Here is a 23,429-nt window from a genome sequence, read left to right as displayed (position 1 = left end):
TGCGACCAAAAATGATGGCTTGGTCGTACAAGACCGTAACAGTACCAATGATCACCTATGCTTGCTTGGCATGGTGGCCAAAGGTAAATCACACGAAGGCTAAGATGACCCTCAATAAGACTCATCGAACAGCCTGTCTAAGCGTAACGGGAGCAATGAGAACGTGCCCCACAGAAGCCCTAGCAATGCTCACTGGACTCACTCCATTACACATCATAGTTAAAAGGACTGCGACCAGCACTAAGGCTTCCAAGAAATAAATAAAATCCAGCGGCTTTGCTGGCTGGAGGTCATGAAAAGTAATGATGATGCTCCATTAAAAAAAGTGTTTAAAACGGTTGTTGGAAGAAGAAGGTGTAGGGGTAGGCAGTGTCTCTTGATGAACTGATCAAATTAGGGGAATACTAATCGCGCTTGATATATGAGACTGCAAAGGGCGCGTACGAAGTAGAGGCACCTGGAGAGGAGTGTTGCTTCAGGCCAAAACCTTATAATCAATTAAATAATTGGGTTAATATGGTCAATTAAGTATTGAACCGAGTTAGCACTGCCACATTTCCGAGGTTCTCTTACTCGGATTCATTCGAACTTAATTCAGAGCGACTGTTATCATCAAGTGGCTATAAGATTTTCCGCTTGAATAATATATGAGAATTCCCCTATTCAGAACTGCTTGGGAGACAGGTATTGTGGGAACAACAAAAAATTCAAATTTGTTTTGTTAAACGTTGGCAACATTTGCATTTTTTAATGTCGAAAAGTACAAAAATAAGAAGCAAATCAAACAAATGAAAAGAATTGTGCTTCATATGTTGATTTAAATTTAAAAATTTAAATTTAAAATTTAATGAATACTTTATAAGTAAATAATAACAAACTTTTATTTTATTTTTTAAATATGCACCTAATTTATTTTTTTTTCTTATAAACAATAAAAGTAAAATATCTTATTTATATATATTAATTGGAATTATTAATGTTTTAACTAAAGTTTGAGTTCTTCTATTTCGAAAAGTCGATAATTATTTTTATAATTAGGATAAAAATGTCCTTCAATTAATGAACCGTAATTATAGTTTATGATGAGCTCAGATGTTGCAGGAAAAAATTGCTTGAAAATATTGCTTGAATACCTGCCCATAATTACAAAAGATTATTTTAACTTACTCAAGGTATCCTATTTATTGTAGAATGAGGGTTTATTTCATTATTCTATTGTTTTAAATAACAATAGTTAACACTTTAATTTGTGGGGAAAACCCGTGTTCATAAAATAAATAAAAATAAAAATAATAATAATAAATAAAAATAATAATAATAAATAAAAATAATAACAATAAATAAAAATAATAATAATAAATAAAAATAATAATAATAAATAAAAATAATAATAATAAATAAAAATAATAATAAATAAAAATACTAATAAATAAAAATAATAATAATAAATAAAAATAGTAATAATAAATAAAAATAATAAATAAAAATTTAAATATTTTAAATTTATTATAATAATAAATATTCGAAAAAATGATCAACCCATGTGCATAAAATAAATAAATAAAAACTTAATTATATTAAATTTATTATTATAATTTTAATAAAATATATTTGAAAAAATAATTAACCCGTGTGGATAAATTAAAAATTGAAATATATTTACCCCTATTTTGAATCAAATGGGAGCGGGAGCGGGAGCTTTTCCTCTTTTCCCAGTTCCTCTATTCTGAATCAAATGCAAATGGGAGTTTTTTTCCCCTATTTTGCACCAAATTTTTCGCAAGTAAATTGTGTGGGAGATAAGTTAAAAAAATGTTGAATATAAAAAAGAGGTGAATATATTTAACATTCCGTTCTTATATCAAAAATCTTAAAATTAAAGAACTTAAAGAATTTTGCATAATTTACAATAAGGTATTATACAAATAAATTTAATAAATAAAGCAAATATGTACTACTAAAATTAGTCGTCTAATGAAATGCTGTCATATTTCAGGTTGTTGCAAGCTACATCAGGCTGCAACACATCCAACTGTGGACTAAAGGACTCTGGAGAAGGTGATGCAGCATATCTGGTTGAATTTACATTTATAACTTCAGGTGAAACAGTAGCGGAATAGTTCGACATACTGGAATTCCCTGATGAAATTGTTCGTATACGTGTCTGTTGCCGTTTAACTGTTTTGAATGTAGATTCATGCTTATTATATGGAGAAGTAGACAAAATTGGATCTATTGAATGTTCATCTACTTCAGATTCTAATTCATATTTCGGTATAGTATTTGTAGAAACTGTAAAACTTCGGATATTGGGACCCACTGACGAAATTGTCCTTACACCTGGTTGTTGATGTTCAATTACTTTATAGGAATATTCATTTAAGTTACCTAGCGTCGCTTGGTAAAGAACTTCATTGATCATTTTGTTGGCATATATTTGCTGATTGCGCTCCAAATTCCTGTACTGAACTTCCCAGGAAGTACTTAAAGCATTTGCTTCATCTAGTTTTATTTTTTTAGAAATTGGCAAAGGCGAAATAGCTTCTGGTATGATCTCATTTCTTTCTTCGTTTTTTTTTCGTAAATGCCCATTGGATTGTGTCTAAAATAATTAAATAAGGAATTCTAATTAGATATAATTATTTACGGTTATATAAAATTGAAAAATAACACTAAAATATAAATAAATAAAATATAACAATACATGGAAATATATATTTTTAGCTTATTTATTGTGTATGGGGAACCTGTTTGCTCACCTGCTTAAAACTGTCATTTAATGCGTAGTCAATCGGTGGAGCTTTTTCCGGAATAGTCCTTAAGAAATTCAAAGAATTGAAATACCAAACATTGGAAACATACAGGTCATCACCTGTGGCACCAGACTTTTCACTTGCCTTTACTTTTTTAATTTCTCTGCGGTAGCCGGATCGTAGAGTATTAATCGATCTTTTAACTTCCTGTACATCAGCATCCGGGTGAAATTCTCTTAATTTCTTAACTAAAATTGCTAGGCATTCATCCTTTCGTTTCCTATTGTGGTAATCGCTATCATCGACTTTCCATAATGCGGGCAAACTTTGATATAAATTTATAAATTCCTTCCAAAATTTAGTATCTATAAATGTTGATAGAATTTCTTGTTTTGTCGATTTTTTCTAAAATAATGGAATAATAACTAATTTTATTTAAATTTAATTATTTACGGTTAAATAAAATTGAAATAAAACACTAAAATAAAAAAAAATAATATATAACAATACATGAAATCATGTATTATTATTTTAACACCACTTTATTTGTTTTGTATTTGGAATTTATTTGCTTGCCTTCTTGGAACTGCCATTTAATTTGAAGTGAATAGATGAAGCTTTTTTCACTTGTCCTTTTAAGAAATTCAAATGATTGAAATACCAAACAGTGGGAACATACAGATCATCACCAGACTTTTCACTTGCCTCTATTTTTTTAATTTCTCTGCGGTAACCGTTTCGTAGAGTATTAATCTTACTTTTAACTAGTCTTGCATTAGCGTTCGGTTGAATTTCTCTTAGTTTTTTAACTAAAACTGCTAGGCATTCAATCCTTCGCCTCTTATTATTGTAGTCGCTATGACGGACTTTCCATAATGCGGGAAGACTTTGATATAAATCTATAAATTCTATCCAAAATTTAGTGTGTGTAAATAGTCCCATTAAGACTTCTCGTTTTATTCACAATACTCGTAAACCTAGGAAAAAAAGAACATATGCATTAGTTTACACTGTCGCACTTACATTTATATGGATAAATTAGTACAAATTAGTTGCACAAATCTCTATATAAAAATGTGCGATATAGTACTATACAACGCGAAAAATAATCTTTTTAACTGTTTGAATTGGAGACTGTCGAATAAGTCACATTCATACGTACATGGTTTGATAAAAATAGAAAAACAAATTACTAGAAATGTTTAATAAAAAATACAATACTTCTTAGAGTAGATTTTTTTGAATATTATATATTATTTAATTTTAAGATTTTTTATTAACTTAATTACAAAAAATTTAATTTTTAACTCTGTATTTTTTTCACAAAAATCAATTTCGCAAAAATCTGTGGGTAGACTTCTATAAGTATGATTTATAAACATAGTATTATTCAATTTTAAATAAAGTTATATTTACAATTATTATTTCGTTAATACGTAATTCGAAAATAATTCTTTTCTTGCTATTTAATACAATCACTTAATATTTACTTCACTTCCAAACTTTTATTTACAGACAAAATACTTCATCGCAACGCTCACCAGTTAACATAAATATATAAACAAATTAAAGTTTACGAAGAGTCCTTTTATCAGAAGGATATTAACACATGATTATGAAAATATAGCATTCATACGAAAATCAAAAAATTTTGATATCCATCATTCATGAGCACCATGATAGCTTCGCTATCATTCATGAGCGAATAACTACATCAAACACGCTCGATACGTCTAGTCTCGCGAAATTTAATAGATAATAAGAGAAAGCAATTTAGAATTTCATAATACATGCAAAATATTATTTAAAATTTTTGTAAAGAAATATTTTAAAGACTGCTATCATATCAGAAACAAATTTACACTAACGAATTATAACTCACAATTAATTAATATGTCTGAATTATATTTTGATTCCAAAATTTTAAATTAGATTCATATTGCAAGTTTAGGTTCAATTTATATAATTAAAATTTATAGAATTGAATATTAAATTTATGTAGTAAATTTCAATTTAAATAAATATTTATTGAATAATAATTTTATTTTCGTAACATCAAATACTGTGCAACCACATTCAACTACTTGAAATATCTTAACTAATACTTTTGAAAAGTCAACATGTTTTTAAACTACCATACAGAAAATAATAATATAATGTTCTAGCTACAAAGGGCTTTGGGATAGCAAATCATTATTAAGCCAACTTCCAATCTTCAGCCTCTTCGAAGTCAGACAGTTCATAAGTAGTTGACGGGCATAATCTAGGCAATTAAAGCCACATACGTGGGGCTCTGCAGATGAGATTGGTGAGGTGCATGCATGCATATGGCCTATATATGACTTCTGTTCTCTATGTTATGGGCGGTCATAATATGCTCTAAACCGCGTCTGTTCTTTATGTTAGAAGCTGCGGAAATCAATGTGCTTAATTATCTAAAGTAGATGATAGATCCTACTGAACTTTCGCTTTGTGTTTATAACATCGTGCGGAAATCTATGTCTCTAAGGGATAATCGCGATTCGAAAATTCCCTCTGCCTCGACAATCTGCACACCGAATTTGGAGGTGCGAATTTTCTGTTGTCTTAGCAAAAATTCAAATATATCAGCATCCTTAAAAAAGTATCATAATAACTAACAAAATACATACAAGTTTAAAACACGCACCACGATTGCTACATGGAATTTTAGGACACTATAACAATGCGGTCGACTACATCGAGCCGCAGAAGGACTTACGCGTCTCCACATTGAAATAATGGGTCTTTCTGAATACATGTGGAATGACTTCCGCGAACACCAACTAACATCAGGCGAGAAGTTTTTATATTCCGGAAGAGACCCAAAACGATATACACAGCGACAGTGTCAACTTCTTGCTGAGCAAAAATGCCTGTAAATCCAATTCCAATCGAAGCAAGAAATATTACAGTTATTCAAGTTTACGTTTCAATTGAACTTGCAGATGACGAATCTAAGCTAAACTCCTACAATCAACTCTTGGCTACACTTTCAAAAACACACAAATGTGACAATATCATTTGTATAGAACTCTTAAATACAAAAACAGGTTGAGACAACACCAATTTTGAGCACATTATGAGCAAACATGGTTTATGCACGGCCAACTTTGTAGAACTGTGTACCTCACATGATTTAGCATGTGAGCCCTTCATACACAGAAAATGTCATGAAACGAATTAAGTTTCGTCAGATAACAGAACAGAAAACTAAATCCATCACATATACATAAGCAGAAAGTGATGGAAAAGTTTACTCGACGTCTGTGCCAAGAGAAGAGCAGATATCGGCTCCGACTATCCGACGGCTCCGACCAACTGAAACTTGATCAGAGCGCTTTATAATGTTGAACTCTCAGATATTATCGCAACCAGCGCATGAGTATGCCGATTATACTTACGTTCCCCTATCCTCTTTGTCATCGTCATCGACGGAGTTCTGCAAAACTGTATCGATGAAAAACGAACAGGCATTTATTGGAACTATAATGAACAACTTAAAGACCTGGCTTATGCAGACGACATCTGTTTAATTTCAGTGAAGCACTCCGACATGCAAGCAAAACCTGATGAACTATGCGTTGAGTCCAGTAAGGTTGGTCTAAAAATCAACATCGATAAAACCGAGACCTATTAACACCAATAACCAGTGGCGTCACTAGGCGTCAGCGATGTCGGCGACCGCCGACGGCCTCGCGCCCACAGGGGCCTCGCAAAAAGTTACCGACTCTGGATTCTAAGCACTTAATAAATATTTTGAACAATTTGATTTGATAATGGCATTAACCATATTCGAAATATTTCCGAATGTTTATATAGTAACCAGATTCATGTTCACAGTTCTAGTCAGTATAGCTCCGACGGAAAGAAGCCTTCAAATTTAAAATTGATTAAGACATACTAGAAAAGATCCAAGAGAGACTTTCTCCATTCGAAATTCTATAAACTGAAGCGAAAATAGCAGCTGACGCAAATTATGTAATAATTTTAAAAAAAAATTGAGTGAAGCTTAAAGTAGGAAAATTCATTTATTTTAATTTGTGTTTATTTTAAATTGATTATTTACTTTTACAACTGGGTTATAAAGGGGGCCTCGCAATTCTAATGTCGCCGACGTCCAGAGTTGGTCTAGCTCCGCCACTGCCAATAACAATATTGATTTCACGATATGTGATGTCATTAGTAACTCCGACTTATATGAAAAATGTTAATGAACCAATGGCCAATTACATAAGACTATGAAAATGACGTTGGCACGGTCACATATTGCATTGATTTATAAATAGTTTCAATAAATCTTAACGAAAGAGTAGTTTTAAACGAATTTAGCTAGAAAAATAAATCAGCACTTTAATTAGTAATTTAGAAAAATTAAATCACCTGCACTAAATGGAATCAATGGCATGCCTGTGAAAAGTCTTTCGTTATCACTATTTTAGGTATCTTCCCGCAAATCTGGAAAACTGCAGTTATAGTAGCTTTTCCACAATCTGCAAAATACTTTTGTTTGCCTGAAAATTGGATACCTATAAGTTTTGTGCTCCCTATAGGTAAAATAGCAGAAAGATTAGTACTGGCAAAACTCAAAAATATAATGATAGTTAAAGATATCATTCCTAAAAAACAGTGAAAAAACAGATATCATTCCACTCGGTGAAATGAAACCGACTGAATTGGCCTTGTCTGATATCAATATGTGATGTGTGGTATAAAATGTTGATATTGCAGTTAAAATGATAAAACTATTTATCAAATAGAGAGTTTTTGGTTAAAATCCGATTTTTTCTCATCTATAAAGATAATTAAACTGGTCGTTCCTTAAAGATTCACATTGTCTCCTTTATTGCAAATGAGCAATTTCGCTCTTTGCTGATGAGACCTGCATTATGCATGCAGGTAAACAATATACAACTGCATATTGATAAGATAATAAAATATTTCCGAGCAACTATACACAAGAAATGGAAATACATTCTCCGTAAACACCTGTGAAGAACTTAAAACGGTTTCAAAAACAATATGTCTCCAAGTGTTAACCCAAAGGGGAACAAACCACCTGTTTTGATGCCAATTCCATCTTCTAAAAATAACAATCTCAACCGCCGCTCAATGCATAGGAACGGCGCTGAGAATCTTAAGCGAAATATACTGAACTTTTGCCAGAAATCAAAGTTTGCCACTTGGAATGTGTGCACACTCTTCGAAACCTCTAAGTTAGCGCAAGCATCGAAGGAAATTAACCGATACAAAATCGATATTACAATTGCTCTTGGACCACTATTTCGTATAAAGTAGTCACTCACGATATCGAGTTAACAGAATAGGTCTTCTTTTGAGACAGAACAGAGAAACAAGCTCTTTTGATATTTAAGCCCATATCATACCGCATTATTAAATTTTGCAACATTACTATGGTACAATGCTACGCTCCAACAGAAGTAGCTGACGCGGGCATCAAAGATGAATTCTATAACCTACTTGCAGGAACATTAGACAGCACGCATAAAAGAGACATATTAATAGTTAAAGGTGACTTTAACGCTACAGTAGGCAATAACAACGGTGGCATTGAAGACGTAAGGGGTAACAATGGCTTACGTCACACCCGCAATGGTAATGGCGGGCGCCTCCTCAACTTCTGTTCTAATTTCCATGTTTTCATCGGAGGTACCAGATTTTCATCGGGGACACAAAAACATCCATAAGTACACGTGGCAGTCTGCTGATGGCACTACTCGCAACTAGTTTGGCCACGTACTGATCAGCAGGAATTTTCATAATAGTCTCATTGACGTTCGCTCCCGCAGAGATGCAGACTTCTACTCAGACTACAATTTATAAGTAGCAAAGTTTTGTCTACGCCCCTGACTATAGTACCCAGAAGTCGGGGAACGCGGAAGATAGATATCGACAAGTTCAAAAACTCAACTAAGAAACTAAACTTCGTCTCTCAACTTCAAGCCAGATTCCCAAAGTCCGTTTCCCTCACTTAAAATCTTAAGGAATAGCGCCTCTTCCGCCTCTGACAGAGCCCATTTAAGATCTGAATATGATAACGATAAACGAAAAGTCAAAAAATGCATGAGAAGAGACAAGTAGGATTACGTCGACAATATGCTGAACTGAGCATGCTGCTAACCACAACGATCTAAGAGGGGTATACATTGCTATCAAAAAACTCGGCGAGTACAAAGGAAATACTCCCTCTTTAAAAGACAAGCACGGCAACATTCTGGCATCAGAATGCCAACAACTACAAGGATGGGTTGAGTTCTTTGAGGATAAAAGTAGTGGCAGTAGTGGTAATTAGCGCCGACTACACATCGCAGCATCCCCGTCGCAACCCTAACCGCACAAATTCTGTGGATCTAACTGCATTGCTCCTGAGTTGCTAAAGTTCGGCAGCGATATTCTTGCTTCCAGAATTAAAAAGATTTTAGATGGACAACTGGAAAGATTGTCTCATCGTCATGTTCCCGAAGAAAGGCGGCCTATTAATATGTAGTTATAATTATGAGTTATTTGTTTGTCATGTCATTGTTTTGTAGTTTCATCAACATATGCACAAAATTTATCTTCCATGAAACCGTATTTAATTTTTTATTTTTGTACACAAATAATGACAAGCATTTAAGATTTTCATCAAGCAAAAAGGTTTTACTATACTGGACACATCTTGACAAATTTTAAAACTCAAGAACCTAGTGCTTTTCACCACACTATGATGTAAAGTGTTTTGTATACAAAAATCAAAAGTAATGTATGAGGTCGTTATTATATTCATATCATGCCTCATCACTTTAATTTTTTTAATTCGTTATTTGATATATAGAATTTTATCATACATATAAATAGTTCAAAACTATTTTTACAATAATTTAATAAATAATTATAAATTCACTAACAATGCCATTAGGAATTTTATTATAATTATTTTTATAAAATTTATTTAATTTTATTTTATTACTATTGTTATATTTTTACTGTATTTTAATAAGTATAAATTCACTAATTATGTTGTTTGGAATATTATTATGTATATAAATAACAAAAAAAATGCTAGCAAATAGTATATAATTTTTTTGTCATGAGCATTTGTCATCTTGGCAATTTATGAAGGAAAGAGCTTTATATTAATAGCACAGAATACTAACACCTTTACAAATTGTCAACCTTGACATATAAGCTAAATGGTAAATAATTATCAACATTTGACAAATTTGTCAATTGCACAAAAGAGACCAGTAAATATCGTTTGTGAATCGACTTCGTGTAAATTATAACGGAACAGATGAAAACGGAACGCGAAACGATTAGCGATAACGGAAACTGCTCTAATGTCAGAGAAATGTCACAACAAATGCTCTTTTTCCTGTAGGTACTGAAACTAAAAAGTATGTAAGAAATTATGTGAGAAACTAATCTTAATAAATATATAAAATCATTTATTACTATTTACAGATAGTGAAACATGCCACCAAAATTCGACCCTACAGAAGTTAAATTAGGTAAAATGATAGTTTATTTTTGAATATCAGTTCATTATTGAATAAATATTTTTTAGTTTATCTTCGCTGTGTTGGCGGTGAAGTTGGCGCAACATCATCATTAGCCCCCAAAATTGGTCCACTTGGATTGGTAAATATTCTACGAACGCAATAATAAATATTTTAATTAATGTTTAATATATTAAACTTTTATTAGAGTCCGAAAAAAGTGGGTGATGATATTGCAAAAGCCACTTCTGATTGGAAAGGATTGAAGATTACAGTTTGCTTAACAATTCAAAATAGGCAGGCAGCGATTTCTGTTGTACCCTCAGCAGCTTCCCTTATCATAAAAGCTTTGAAAGAACCACCACGCGATAGAAAGAAGCAAAAGAATAGTAAGTTTTTTCTATACATGATGAAACCTATTTAAATAAAACTATTTTTGCAGTTAAACACAGTGGAAATATTACTTTTGACGATATACTTGCTATTGCACGCACTATGAGACCAAGATCAATGGCTCGAGGTTTAGATGGTACTTGCAAAGAAATTTTAGGAACTGCGCAAAGTGTTGGATGCACTATAGACGGAAGACCTCCACATGATCTGATTGATGATATCAATAGTGGAGCACTTGAAGTACCTTCAGAATGATTTGTATTTTCAATGATTGTGTAAAAAGCTACAAATTACATGCAAATATATTGAAGGAAAAGTGTTGCAAAAGTGATTTTTTTTTAATTTGATTCTATATATGTTTTATTGATCGCATTTGGTACATATAAAATTTGCCGAAACTCTAAATGTTTAGTGTGAATCTATGCAGTAGTGTTTATTAATACTCATTACTAAATTGCAATTGATTCAAGTCAATAACAATTTCATTAATTGATCATTAAATGCTGATATATTGGCGAAAGTTAAACAGTTTTATTATTGGTTGGTTTACACATCAAATAGTTTTTAAAATTGAAAAGTGATAAATTTACCGGAAGTGAAGATCACAGAAAATCATATAGCTTTTGAAATTAAATAACTATAACATAAATAATAATTAAATTTATTTGATAATTGTGCAAACGATTTTTTTGCTATGAACAAAATGTGTGAAGTTTACACTGTATTATTTAATCCGCCCAGCCAGATACAATGCGGTTGTAATACATGAAGAACTCGCAAGAGATATTGATAAATATAAATACTACCATTCATTGTATGTCATCCACCAATTCATGGATATGGATATATTTCAAAAATATTAATCTTCAATTTTATATTTAAAAATAATGTCAACTTATGCTTTTTCTTACATACACATTTGATAAGGAAATATTGTGGAAAGGTATGTGAAGTTCTTTAAAAAAAATTTAATATTAAGTGAACATCGGGCACTAAGTTAAATAGTGTCATGTTCTGATCAACATGACAAGACGACGGAATGTAAAGATGTATCTGTAATAAAAAACTCTGTTTCGAAGTAGTATCATTCTGATAGCCTAAACTACTATTATTTTATAGCGAATATACCTACAAATAACTATATATTATTTCCTATTAAAACATAATACAAAAAAAAATTAAACATAAAACTGATCATTAATTCTATGCAGACTAATAGAAAATACACCCAACTCTTTACACGGTAGATACGTTCCTTAGAAATCCGTGTAAAAAAAATGCCAAGTGTCCAACAAGACAGTGATTTTGAGACCGTACTAGATTAAAAATTTTTTTTTCAACCGTGTAACTTCAAATCCGTGTAAAAAAAGAGTTGGGTGTATATATATTCATCAATTTTATATAAAATTAGTTAACCACTTTGAAGCGTTGATTAGAACAAAAATGTTAGATTGAGAACGTAACTAACTACTTCTCCGTCGTCCCCAGGATATAATTTATTTCTATGAGAATACCTGTGTATATTCGAAAAGTGAGAAGTTACTTTTTTGTTTGTTTTTTAAATAAAATTATCAAAAGTTCCTTTTACTAGAGTTAACTGTTTGTGTTCTGTTAACTCTGGCGGTGCAGTGATTCTCAACCACATCAGCACTAAATTTTAGAAAGCAAACAAATGCATCAAGTTCAATTTATAAATTTTATATTTTGTAATTAAACATAGCGTTCCATTTATTTTCGTAGTCCTTATAATTTTGTTTTTTAAATTCTTGCAAACTTAATTTATTAAAATGATAGATTCCAGGCATAATTGAAAAAAAAAAAGTTTTTCTTTTAGAAAACGACCCCTTTTTAATATATCAAAAATATAAAATTGAATTATACAGAAAGTTAGTTTTGTGCAATAGTTAAAGTTTGAAACTTATGTTCAATTTCGTTGAACTTTTAGGTTATTTGCCAAGAATTTGAATAAAATCTTCAACAACCACTTCAAGTTTAACCATATCAGCTGCAAATTTACGAATACCTTCAGATAATTTTTCAGTTGCCATAGCATCTTCATTTAACATCCAGCGAAAAGTAGATTCATCTATATTTATTTTATCAATGTTCGTTTGTTTAGCTTCAGACTCATTTAATTTTTGAGTTATTGTTTCAGTATCATTTTCCAACTCTTCCAATAATGATGGACTAATAGTCAATAAGTCACAACCAGCCAAAGCTTTTACTTCACCAATATTTCTGAATGAAGCACCCATTACAACAGTATTGTAATTGAACTTTTTATAATAATTATATATATTTGAAACCGAAATAACACCTGGATCATTAGTAGAATCATATGAAGCTTTCGTATTAGCAACATGCCAATCTAAAATTCGTCCAACGAAAGGAGAGATAAGCGTTACTCCGGCTTCAGCACATGCCACTGCCTGCACCATAGAAAACATTAATGTTAAATTACAATGAACGTTATGCTTTTGTTCTAAAATCTTTGCCGCTTGTATTCCTTCCCACGTCGCCGCAAGCTTTATAAGAATGCGATCTTTATTAATTCCTCTTTCTTCATACAAATTTATTATCTTTAATGCTTTCTTAACACTTTTATCTACATCGAATGATAAGCGCGCATCAATTTCTGTAGAAACTCTACCAGGAACTATGTTGAGAATTTCACGTCCAAATAACACACTTAATAAGTCAACTGCTTCTGTTATTTTCTCGTCCGTGGTACTGAAATCATATTCATTATTAATGCTCGTGTATTATCATAAATTTTTATAACTACTTACGTTGCAACTTTATTAGCATGCTCTACGGCTTCTTTAATTAAATAGTGATAACGTTCTAGTTTAGCGGCAGAAAGCATAAGAGATGGATTTGTAGTGGCATCAGTTGGCTTATACAACTTCATTGCTAAATTAATGAAATATATTTGTAAAAAATATTTCTTTTAAATATTCAAAAAAATTGTATTATATGATAACTTTTGACTTCAAACAAAGACATTCTCTCCCTATTCAACCGTTTTTTATTTAAATTTCATACCATACTTGCCTTAAAAATACTTTCTTTCGTTTTTGTATAAAAACTTCATATGTCGATTTTATAATACGAGGGCGGTTTGATAAGTCAGTGACTTTTCGAATTTCCCGCGCAGTTATTTCAAATGCAATAGTGCTGCCGTCAGCTGTAATATACCAGTGGGCAACTTACTAATTTTGAGCAAGCTACGTCATTCAGTTGGTGTTTGATAGCCGTTCAAAGCAGACAACCTCGTGAATTTTTACGAAAATGGAAAAAAGTGAATTTCGCCATTGGAAACAGAAAATAGTCGCAGGGGGGCTAAATCTTGAGAATATGCTGGATGGGGTAGCAATTCGTATCCCAATTCGTGGATTTTGGGCACAATGCTTAATCAGCACACGAAATTCACTTTTTTCCATTTTCGTAAAAATTCATGAGGTTGTCTGCTTTGAACGGCTATCAAACACCAGTTGAATGACGTAGCTTGCTCAAAATTAGACAGTTGCCCACTGGTAGATTACAGCTGACGGCAGCACTGTTACATTTGGAGTAACTACGCGGGAAATTCAAAAAGTCACTGACTTATCAAACCAGCCTCGTATATTATAATATACTTATTTAAAAATGAGTATAAAAAACTCTTATATATTATTCTTAGGAGTTATACACGCATTCTTTCAAAAATAAACTTATTGATTTGTTTGGTTCAGTTTCGTTTCAAAATTTATTCATAATTGCACTTAAAAAGTTTATATAAAAATGTGCTTATGGCTCTTTTGTTGCTGTTAACAAGCACTTTTAAATATTTTTGCATTCTCATTACTTTAAGCTATCACTTTGACCTTTGCTTATTATACTATTGCTAATTGATCGCTGTTTATTTGCGTGTAATAAGCATGTTAAGATCCATTCACACCAAAGCGAACGAACCAATATTCGCAGGTAATCGTAACTGCAAATGTTCGTTCGTTCGCTTTGGTGTGGATGCACCTTAACGAGCATGTTATAATTGCAGTCAAGTCACGGCAATTGTTGTTGCTCTCAATGCAAAATGAAAATTTGTGAATAACAACTCATTTCATTTTGCATTGAACGCAACAACAGCCGTGATGTGACTGCAATAATAATATGCTACTAAGAAGGGAAAGGGTTTCTATCGTAATATTATTCCAGACGTTCTCAATTAGATGACAAATTTTATGTGTTATTTCATTTTCTGACATTACAACGTTAACAAATTAACGAGGCATCAGTTATAATTTTTTTTTTCGTTATTCGGCAAAACATCAACTTATTATTATTACTGTGAATATTTTTAGAAAAAAAAAAAAGAAATATTGGTAGAAATAAGAAATTAAATAAAGAGCAAGTTCTTTATTTTAATATTATTTTTTTGTAATTTTTTTGCTTCTATTTACGACAAAATAAAATTAAATGGTCTTGCATTTTCATTTTTTAACTTTTCCGAGAATGAAATTCTACAGACTACAGACTACAGAATTTACAGACTACGTAGTTACTGATCCAAAGGTATATTTAAACGTTGAATATTCGAATATTCGAATATTTTGACTCAAATTTTATTTAGCAATAATAAAATCGTTATGATATTGATAACAAATTAAAGCCAATGTGTTTAAATAAAATCTTTATATAACTTCAATTTATTAAGGCCATTTATACTTTCAATTTTAATACAAGGGGACAAGTTTGTTATTTTTAACACTATTGTATTGGCTACCGAGGATAACGTCTGCGTAAAATTATTTGACGTCCCTTTTGTTTGAAAAACCGGCTGATTCTCGGTTTGAAAACACAAAGTTTTAGCAACAAAAAAATGATGCTAGTAAACTTCAATCATGATTTTAAATAACAATCATAGTATTGAATTTAATTTATCAAGTTGAAGGTCAAGTTTATATATAATTGCATACAAATATATTAATTACATATATACTTCTTGTATATATTATTACCTATTCGTGGTCATGATGAGCGTAAAATAATTTGATGTCGCTTTGTTTGAAAAACCGGCTGATTCTCGGTTTGAAAAGACAAAGTTCAAAAATGATGCTAGTAAACATCAATCATGATTTTAAATAATCATAGCATTCAATTTATTAATTTATCAAGTTCAAGGTCAAATTTATATATAATTGCATACAAATATATTAATTGCATATATACTTCTTGCATATGTTATTATCTATTCGTGGTCATGGTGAGCTTTTCATTATATTGATAATGCTGATGGTGGTCCAAATCAAATTGGATTAAAATTGAATTAGTTTTCAAATTTGGTATGGACTTATAACATCCAATTTACATATACAATATTGAATGCATAATAATTGCTTAATCATTATTTATCAGTGAAACATCTACATATACACTATAAAAAGCAGGCTTATTAATCAATGTTAACGTCTGGTGTTTTGAATTTTGACTTTGAAATGACTTTACATTTCAATGTAAAGTAATGTAATTTTACATTTCTGTAATAGAATTAATTAAATCCTAGTTTCATATTAAAATAGATTTACCTTCAAAATCGCCAGTATCTGCAACAACAACAGTAAATTTTTTAAGTTGTTCCAAAGCAGACATTTTTTGTTTTTTTGATTTTGATTCCATACGTATTAAAAAAGCTTAATGAATAAAGTCTTCAACTACCGGAGATGCTTATCACTCACGATCAACGTAAACTAAGCGGAACTTTACAATGAAACGGTAACTTCATATATATTTATAATTTGACACAAGCCATAGAATAAAAATTTAGACATAACTTAATAAATACATTGTATGGACAAACCAAACTGGCTTCAGAGTGATACATTTTTCTCATTGTGAAAGATACGCCAAAAGGGAATATTATTTTAACTCCACAAATTCTATTACCTTTGCTTATTATTCTATATTACCTTTCAATTGATAATAGACAATAGATAATTCTATTACCTTTTAAAAACTATTACCTTTGCAAAAAAGAAATACTGTTTTAACTCCATAAATTCTATTACCTTTGCTTATTATTCTATATTACCTATCAATTGATAATAAACAATAGATAATTCTATTACCTTTCAAAAATTAGTGTAGTTCGTATTCGGTGTTACGAAATATTCGGAGAATCCGATTAATCGGATAGTAAACGTAAACTTCGAAGTTGAAAAAAATTGGATTTTTTTGTAGGTTCAAATTTAAAACAAATTTGAAATGTAATATACAGTTTATAAATTATATGTAAAACTTTGACAAAATATTGATTCTTCTTCTTGAGTTAGTGCTATTACGCACTTTTACTCTATAATGGCTGGGGGGCTTATCTCTACCCCACACTAGGCTTTAATGTTAATATTGAAATATTATATAAAATATAGAAGTTATATGCAAAAGTTTGACTATATTAATATTTATGCATTTTTAAATATATAAATGTGGTGGGACTTGGGGGGCTGGACCCATGAAAGTGAGTGCACAGAGCAACGTGTTGATTGCATTTAAAATAGAAAATGGCAGCTCAGATCGTATCGTCCTCAATCTAAGTTCTTGCATAGCCTTCACATGGCACCCATGGATAGTTTCCTGGCACGCACTCTGTAATAAACTAATAGTGCATACATTGAGACCTATGCCCAGAACTTTTGATTTGGGTTTTGCACAAGGTTTGGCACCCGTTACGTAAAATCAGTCGTAATAAAGGACTATTAGCTGGAATTGGAAACCGGTTGCCATTAACGACTCATGCAAATGCTTAAAGGATTTACGGATATGCAACTGGAATGTTCGGACTCTCTGTAGGTAAGGTGCCTTCACTCAACTGGCGGAAGCACTCAATAATGGTCAGGCTGATGTCACCTCCATTCAGGAAATGCGATTAACAGAACTAGGCTGCACTAAAAGATCAAACTGTAATGTCTATTACAGGTGCCATGCAAATAAACGTCAATTCGAATGAAGTTTTGTGGTTAACAATAGACTGTCAAAATCAGTTCAGCAATTCACGCTGGTCAACATTTGGCATCAAGGAAAAATTCTTCAACATCACCCTAATTTACTCTGACGCACCGACAGAAGAAAATGACGACTTGACTACAAATACCTTCCACGCGAGACTCGAGAAAATTTTTGACTGCAGTCCCTCTCCGACGTTAAAATCGTTTCGGGGATTTTAACGTAAAAATCGGAAGAGAAGAAATTTTTGGTCCAACAATCGGAAAATTCAGCTCACATGAATTAACTTTTAACAACGGTCTGAACTTGATTGCTTTCGCTGCGGTGCAAAACATGGTAGTATGTAGTATCAGATCCCCACACCACGATATTGAGAAGGCAACGCGGCTATCACGTTCATCACATACATGCTTGATGTATGTCCATGCCATGGTTGAAATATCTAAATAAACCGTAGACTCCCGTCAGTAAGTTGCGATCACGAGAGACAGCTAAAGTCTTCGCCGCTTAACTCTGTAGGCGGTTAAACAATCAATCCTCTCATCTCTATAATGCCGGTAGACTACGAAGACATATCTCTCACTCCCTATGTATAACTTTGGAAGATTTGCTTCGTTTCTAACATTCCTTCGACGAACCCAGTGGTACGACAAAGAATATCGTCGAACTACTGTTGCGAACAATGCGGCCTATAAAAGAACTTTGCAGTCAGCAGCTACGCGAACTGAACAATATCGGGTGACGAGGAAGGTAGAGAGGGGCCTATTCAGACAAAAGAAACTGAATCAAGAAAGACGTGAGCAAGAAAAAATCAAGGTCTGTAGGAAGAAGAATGTAAACGTAAATTTTATCAAAAAGTTAACCGTCTGACTCAAGGCTTTAAGTCTGAAACATCAATATGTAAGAACGAAAGTGCTGAACTGGTTACAAATACACAGAGTGTATTGAAAGTATATAAAGAACATCATCTGATCCATACAATCGAGAATGAGCACTTCGAATTTCACAGGAGATCCTAACATTTCTCGTCTTCTAGATGGAGACTCGCATTTGGGTTGACTGATTTAAATGCTCATTGCTGTTCTGAACGACAACATCCTTAAAATGGTAGATAAATATCGCCGTAATAAATGGAATGGACATCTATTTAATTGCAACTCTGAAAATGGTAGATTGTAAACCATTTAAGCATTACCTAATCCTCTCCGCCCCAATAATAAGGCCATAATATTTAATATTTAATTAATGATTCTACTTCTCTTGTTCTTCGCTTCGAAAGGCCTCGAAAGCCCTTGAACCTGATGGCATCTCGATACTCATGCTCAACACCTTGGGGCCATTGATCTTTTAGTTCTGACACACATTCTCAACTCCTCCAACAATTCATATATCATCCCTCTTTTGAAGCCGGGTTAACTGAATGATAAAGGTGAATCGTATAGGTCGATTCCTCTGTTGTCTCCAGTAGCCAAAGTTATGGAGTTCCTAGTTCTGAAACAGATATCGCCATATATTTACCTTGCTCCTATCGGCATGAATTTAGAAAATACCATAGTATCACCTTGGCGGGATCACTTTGGTCCCGTATACGGCCTCTCTGTTTGGTGATAGAAATCTTCATCTATATTCAACCAAATCTTATACCACAGTCATCTTATGGAGCTTTAACTCTGTCTATAAAGTCAATCCCCATCATTATCAAACCCAAAATTCTCAATTTCGTACTAGACAGCAAGTTGATCTTTTCTGCACATGTCACGGCAATGAAGTCACGTAAAAATGTGTTGAAAGATCTCGCATAGTGTTCAACCAATAACTTCTTGCATGCCAAACAGACATCCCAATGGCCTTCCCACTAAAATACACTCGTCCATCTCCTTCTTCATAATATAGATAAATCGACACCCTTTGCAATGAAGCTTACATCAGCGAGGTCGAATACATATATGAACACAGCCCTCTACATAGATGCAGTATATAAGAACAACGACTCTCCCGTGCAGAAAGAACTGTCCGAGCTCAATTCAGAATACGACAATTCCTAATGTGTGCCCAATCTGCAGTTCTACCCCGCATGATGTCACTTATCTGCTTTCCTGTCCTACTGTACATACAAATACTAGTCTAATCATCATTTGGACCCATGAAACTACCCATTGAAGTGACTAAGTTTTTCCGTCTTGATTTGGTTGATTTCAAATAAAATTCCACCCATCCATTCACACCCGTTCTCTAATAATCCCCTCCCCCTCAATCAACCATTATCCAATCACATCTCAACCCATATGTTCCTCATGTGATTCCTTTATCTCCTTTTCAGATCCCCGCAGGCTATGGGCCACAACAAAAACAAGAGGAGTAGTACGCAGTAATTACGTACTTAATTAAATAACAACCAGTCCTTCTGCAGCATTCAATCAGGAAATGAGGATGATTGGTCTATATGACTTTAACTGATGAGCACCTTATTGTTTAGTCTAGGAGTAAATTTAGGAATCACATTCACTCCTCTCCAGAATTGGGGATATTAGCATATAGTAAACCAAGCCCTAAAAAGTTTAGTTAATGGGTCAAGAGTGATAACCATGCAAGAGACACACCAACTCCAAACATTATAAATTATTAAATACAGTGCATGGGCCAGTTTTAGAGTACTTATGTGGTCTCATTAAGAATGAAAATAGCGAGTTACTACAGATATGCACGGATATTATTCCAGATCCATTAATCAAACTCTTTAGGGCTTGTTTTACTATGGGTTATACCTCACTCCTGGAGAGGAGTGAACGTGATCTTTATTCGCAAACTTGGAAATAAATCACTGGACTAGCCACAGCCCTACAGGCCTATTAGCCTTACATCTTTCTTACTGAAGACTGTTGAAAGGCTGATTGATCAGCACATACGGAATAAACTGGACCATACTGTACTTCTCCACTCCACCCAATTTGCGTACTCAAATGCCAAATCTACGGAGGTCGCGCTGTGTCATTTGGGCAACAAAATTTAAAGCATCTTTCAATCTAAGGAGATTGTCTTATGTGAATTTCTGAATATAAAAGGAGTTTTTGAAAATACATCATATAAATCCATACCTGTAGCACTCGCCCGAAAAGATATAGACTCATGCAAAATAACGTGGATAGATAGGATTTTACGAGATAAAAATATACCCGAGGTACCCAACGGTTAACATTCTGGCTTTCATTCGGAAGGCGGAGTGTCTTCTATTCGGATAGGGTGTGTTGCAGTACAAAAGATCAATTGTTGTCCACTCCGTTAGAACACGGTACCCTGTTTATCTCGATTCTATTATATTCTATCTATGGCCAAACATCCTTTGGGATATGTTAATGTTTATACTATTTGATAACTAGATTTTTAACTAGATTTTTAAATAGATTTTAATTGTGTTGTCACCTTCCCAAGTAAAAATAATATACTGCCAAATTAATTAACCACTTTATTGTGAACTTCAACTCCAGTCATCAAACATTTTTATTGTACCTAAAACCTGCGATAAAAATGTAATGAAATAAATAAATAATAATGAAATAAATAGATTTTTATAAATATATTTACAATATTTATAATCTAAAGTGACTTATAAAGCCCATTGCTTTTATTGATGGCACAAAGTTGGTACATGTTTATGCTATTCTTCACTTGTATCTAAATCTTCTGAAGAAATGATAAAACGATACTTTATGGTATTTACGAGAAACCACTTAGTTTATTGCAACACTATTCAAACCAAACCGAAGTAAAGACGTGAAAAATTGTAGCAAACAAAATATTCGCTGATTATTATAAAATTTACCCTGTATTCGCATTTGTAGTAATTTATTTTTTATATGCTTATATGTGTTGTTTGATCTTATTTAATTTTAAGAATGGAAATTAAATAAATTACCAATGCAAAAATACAACCATGAACGGTGGTGAGTTAGTTGACAGATAAAGGCGAAAAGGACAAGAAAGAAAACGTAAAGATAACGCAATAATGCTGGATTTGTTGCTTTGTAGAATATGTTACATTTATCAATATATTAATTATTTAAAAATTAAAAGTTCTTAACAATATATCGAAATTTAAACAAAATTGAAGTTGTTTATTTACATATAAAACATATTATAAGGTCCATGCCATTATTTTCAAAAATATTTTGTAATATGTATTAAACAAATTTTTTATATTTTTTTTTTCATATAATCAAAAAATGTTTGATATTTTTGGCCGGGTTTTAGGTCCTAGTTTTAAAATTTATATTAAAATTTCAAACATAAACATTAAGGTCGACACTAAACATTATAATCAAAAAATTTAAGATGAGTTGGCAAAATTAATTCAAAATAATTTTTTAACAATATTAAAATATTATATTTATTTAATATTATAAACATTGTAAAATATTTTTAGAATAGTTTTTTTTAATTGATAGTAATACAAAATACTAGAAATAATGCCAATGAGTAAAAAATAATAATGAAATCGAAAAATGTTCTATTTTCATAAGTTCCTTTCATCGTACCATAAATTTTTGAATGGTAAATTTTTTATATTACGTTAATATCACACTTAAGAGGTGATAAAAATTATTTGATAAATCGTTTATTCTTGCAAAAAATTAACGAGTCGTGGCGAATGATTCACATAAACGAGTTACAACATTTAACAGTGATGCCAATATATTTTTTGCCAAGTAATAACCGAGTTGCTGTATTTGCATGCATTCGATTACTTAAAAATACGATTATTATTCTGTATAAATAATAGGTCTGTTCCACGAGCTACTCATAGTAACTTTGAGTAAACACTGTGTATACACAAGCGCGTTCCACCAGCAAATTTTCAAGTATTTTTGTGTAAATTTTACTTCTGTTTTACTTATGTTTTACTATGAGTAGCTTGTGGAACAGATCTAAAAGTAGAAACAAATAATTAGAGCATTTCTACATTTAGGAATTAAAAATAGTAAGCATTTATCGCAAATCACAAAAAAAAATTTTATATATATAAATGAATAATTTTGACAGTCCGTTAATACGAAAAGTTGTTTCAAATTTTGGACATTAATTTTCACTTTAAGCATTATATAAAAATTTGAAAGAAGTTTTAAGGTTTAAGGTACCGATAAAAAGTTTTTAAAATTTATTTCAAATTATATATTGAAATATATTTTAAAGCTCACGTAAACTTTGTATATGAGTCTTTACCCATATGCAAAAGATAATGTTTCGTTAGGTTGATCTGTTCGTACAGTATATAACGGAGAATAACTGATTTTTCAAAGCAATTAGCGTTTGTTCTAAAATAAAATATAAAAATTAAAACTTTTGATTTACTGTGTACCACAATTAAGTCTACATAATTGGTTTTCGATACCATTTTGTACATATTAATAATTACATCTTATTTCGCATACATTTGGAAAAAAACATTTTTTTGGAAAGAAAATAAAAAACATTTATTTGAATATATATTCGTAAATTTTCTTTACTGTTTATAATATATTTTGTTTTAATATTCTCTGGCATGTTTAGATTAGTTTATAATAGTTTTTAAAAATAATTATTATGCGCTGGAATTTTTGCAACACAAATCATCTAATACTATAAATAAACTTATATGTATGTATATATATTGGCTTCAAATACATGATATACGTTCATAAATCCAAAAAATATGTGTCTTTGAGTATCACTGAATATTCAGAAATTTATTTACTTGCTGTATTTTTCGCAGTGTACAATATTTCAGGCAATGCTGTTTCGATTTCATTAC

General features: G+C 31.7%; 3 protein-coding genes across 6 annotated transcripts; 1 reads left to right on the top strand and 2 right to left on the bottom strand.

The window, feature by feature from the left end:
• Nucleotides 1-1,894: 1,894 nt before the first annotated feature.
• LOC119679367 lies at nt 1,895-4,475 on the bottom strand. Of its 3 annotated transcripts, none has more exons than XM_038091678.1 (4): nt 4,170-4,475; nt 3,330-3,730; nt 2,760-3,158; nt 1,895-2,602 (listed from the first exon to the last, which is right to left on the bottom strand). In XM_038091678.1, the coding sequence occupies exons 2-4, from the start codon at nt 3,693-3,695 to the stop codon at nt 1,964-1,966; spliced, it is 1,404 nt and encodes a 467-aa protein (XP_037947606.1). In that variant the 5' UTR covers nt 3,696-3,730; nt 4,170-4,475; the 3' UTR covers nt 1,895-1,963. The 3 variants fall into 3 exon arrangements, with proteins under 3 accessions (XP_037947606.1, XP_037947607.1, XP_037947608.1); XM_038091679.1 differs by having other exon boundaries at nt 4,244-4,475; XM_038091680.1 differs by having other exon boundaries at nt 4,295-4,475.
• Nucleotides 4,476-10,106: 5,631 nt separating this feature from the next.
• LOC119679373 (60S ribosomal protein L12-like) lies at nt 10,107-10,990 on the top strand. Of its 2 annotated transcripts, none has more exons than XM_038091689.1 (5): nt 10,107-10,168; nt 10,236-10,282; nt 10,339-10,412; nt 10,479-10,659; nt 10,713-10,990. In XM_038091689.1, the coding sequence occupies exons 2-5, from the start codon at nt 10,246-10,248 to the stop codon at nt 10,916-10,918; spliced, it is 498 nt and encodes a 165-aa protein (XP_037947617.1). In that variant the 5' UTR covers nt 10,107-10,168; nt 10,236-10,245; the 3' UTR covers nt 10,919-10,990. The 2 variants fall into 2 exon arrangements, with proteins under 2 accessions (XP_037947617.1, XP_037947618.1); XM_038091690.1 differs by having other exon boundaries at nt 10,154-10,172.
• A 1,501-nt stretch (nt 10,991-12,491) lies between these two features.
• Nucleotides 12,492-16,417, bottom strand: LOC119679371 (probable transaldolase). The gene is made up of 3 exons (XM_038091685.1): nt 16,231-16,417; nt 13,453-13,576; nt 12,492-13,393 (listed from the first exon to the last, which is right to left on the bottom strand). The coding sequence occupies exons 1-3, from the start codon at nt 16,319-16,321 to the stop codon at nt 12,610-12,612; spliced, it is 999 nt and encodes a 332-aa protein (XP_037947613.1). The 5' UTR covers nt 16,322-16,417; the 3' UTR covers nt 12,492-12,609.
• Between the last annotated feature and the right edge of the window lie 7,012 nt (nt 16,418-23,429).

This window comes from Teleopsis dalmanni, chromosome 2, assembly GCF_002237135.1.
Source record: "Teleopsis dalmanni isolate 2A chromosome 2, ASM223713v2, whole genome shotgun sequence".
Taxonomy (NCBI): domain Eukaryota; kingdom Metazoa; phylum Arthropoda; class Insecta; order Diptera; family Diopsidae; genus Teleopsis; species Teleopsis dalmanni.
Note: the sequence above shows the minus strand (reverse complement) of the source record. Positions and strands in the feature narration are given on the sequence as shown.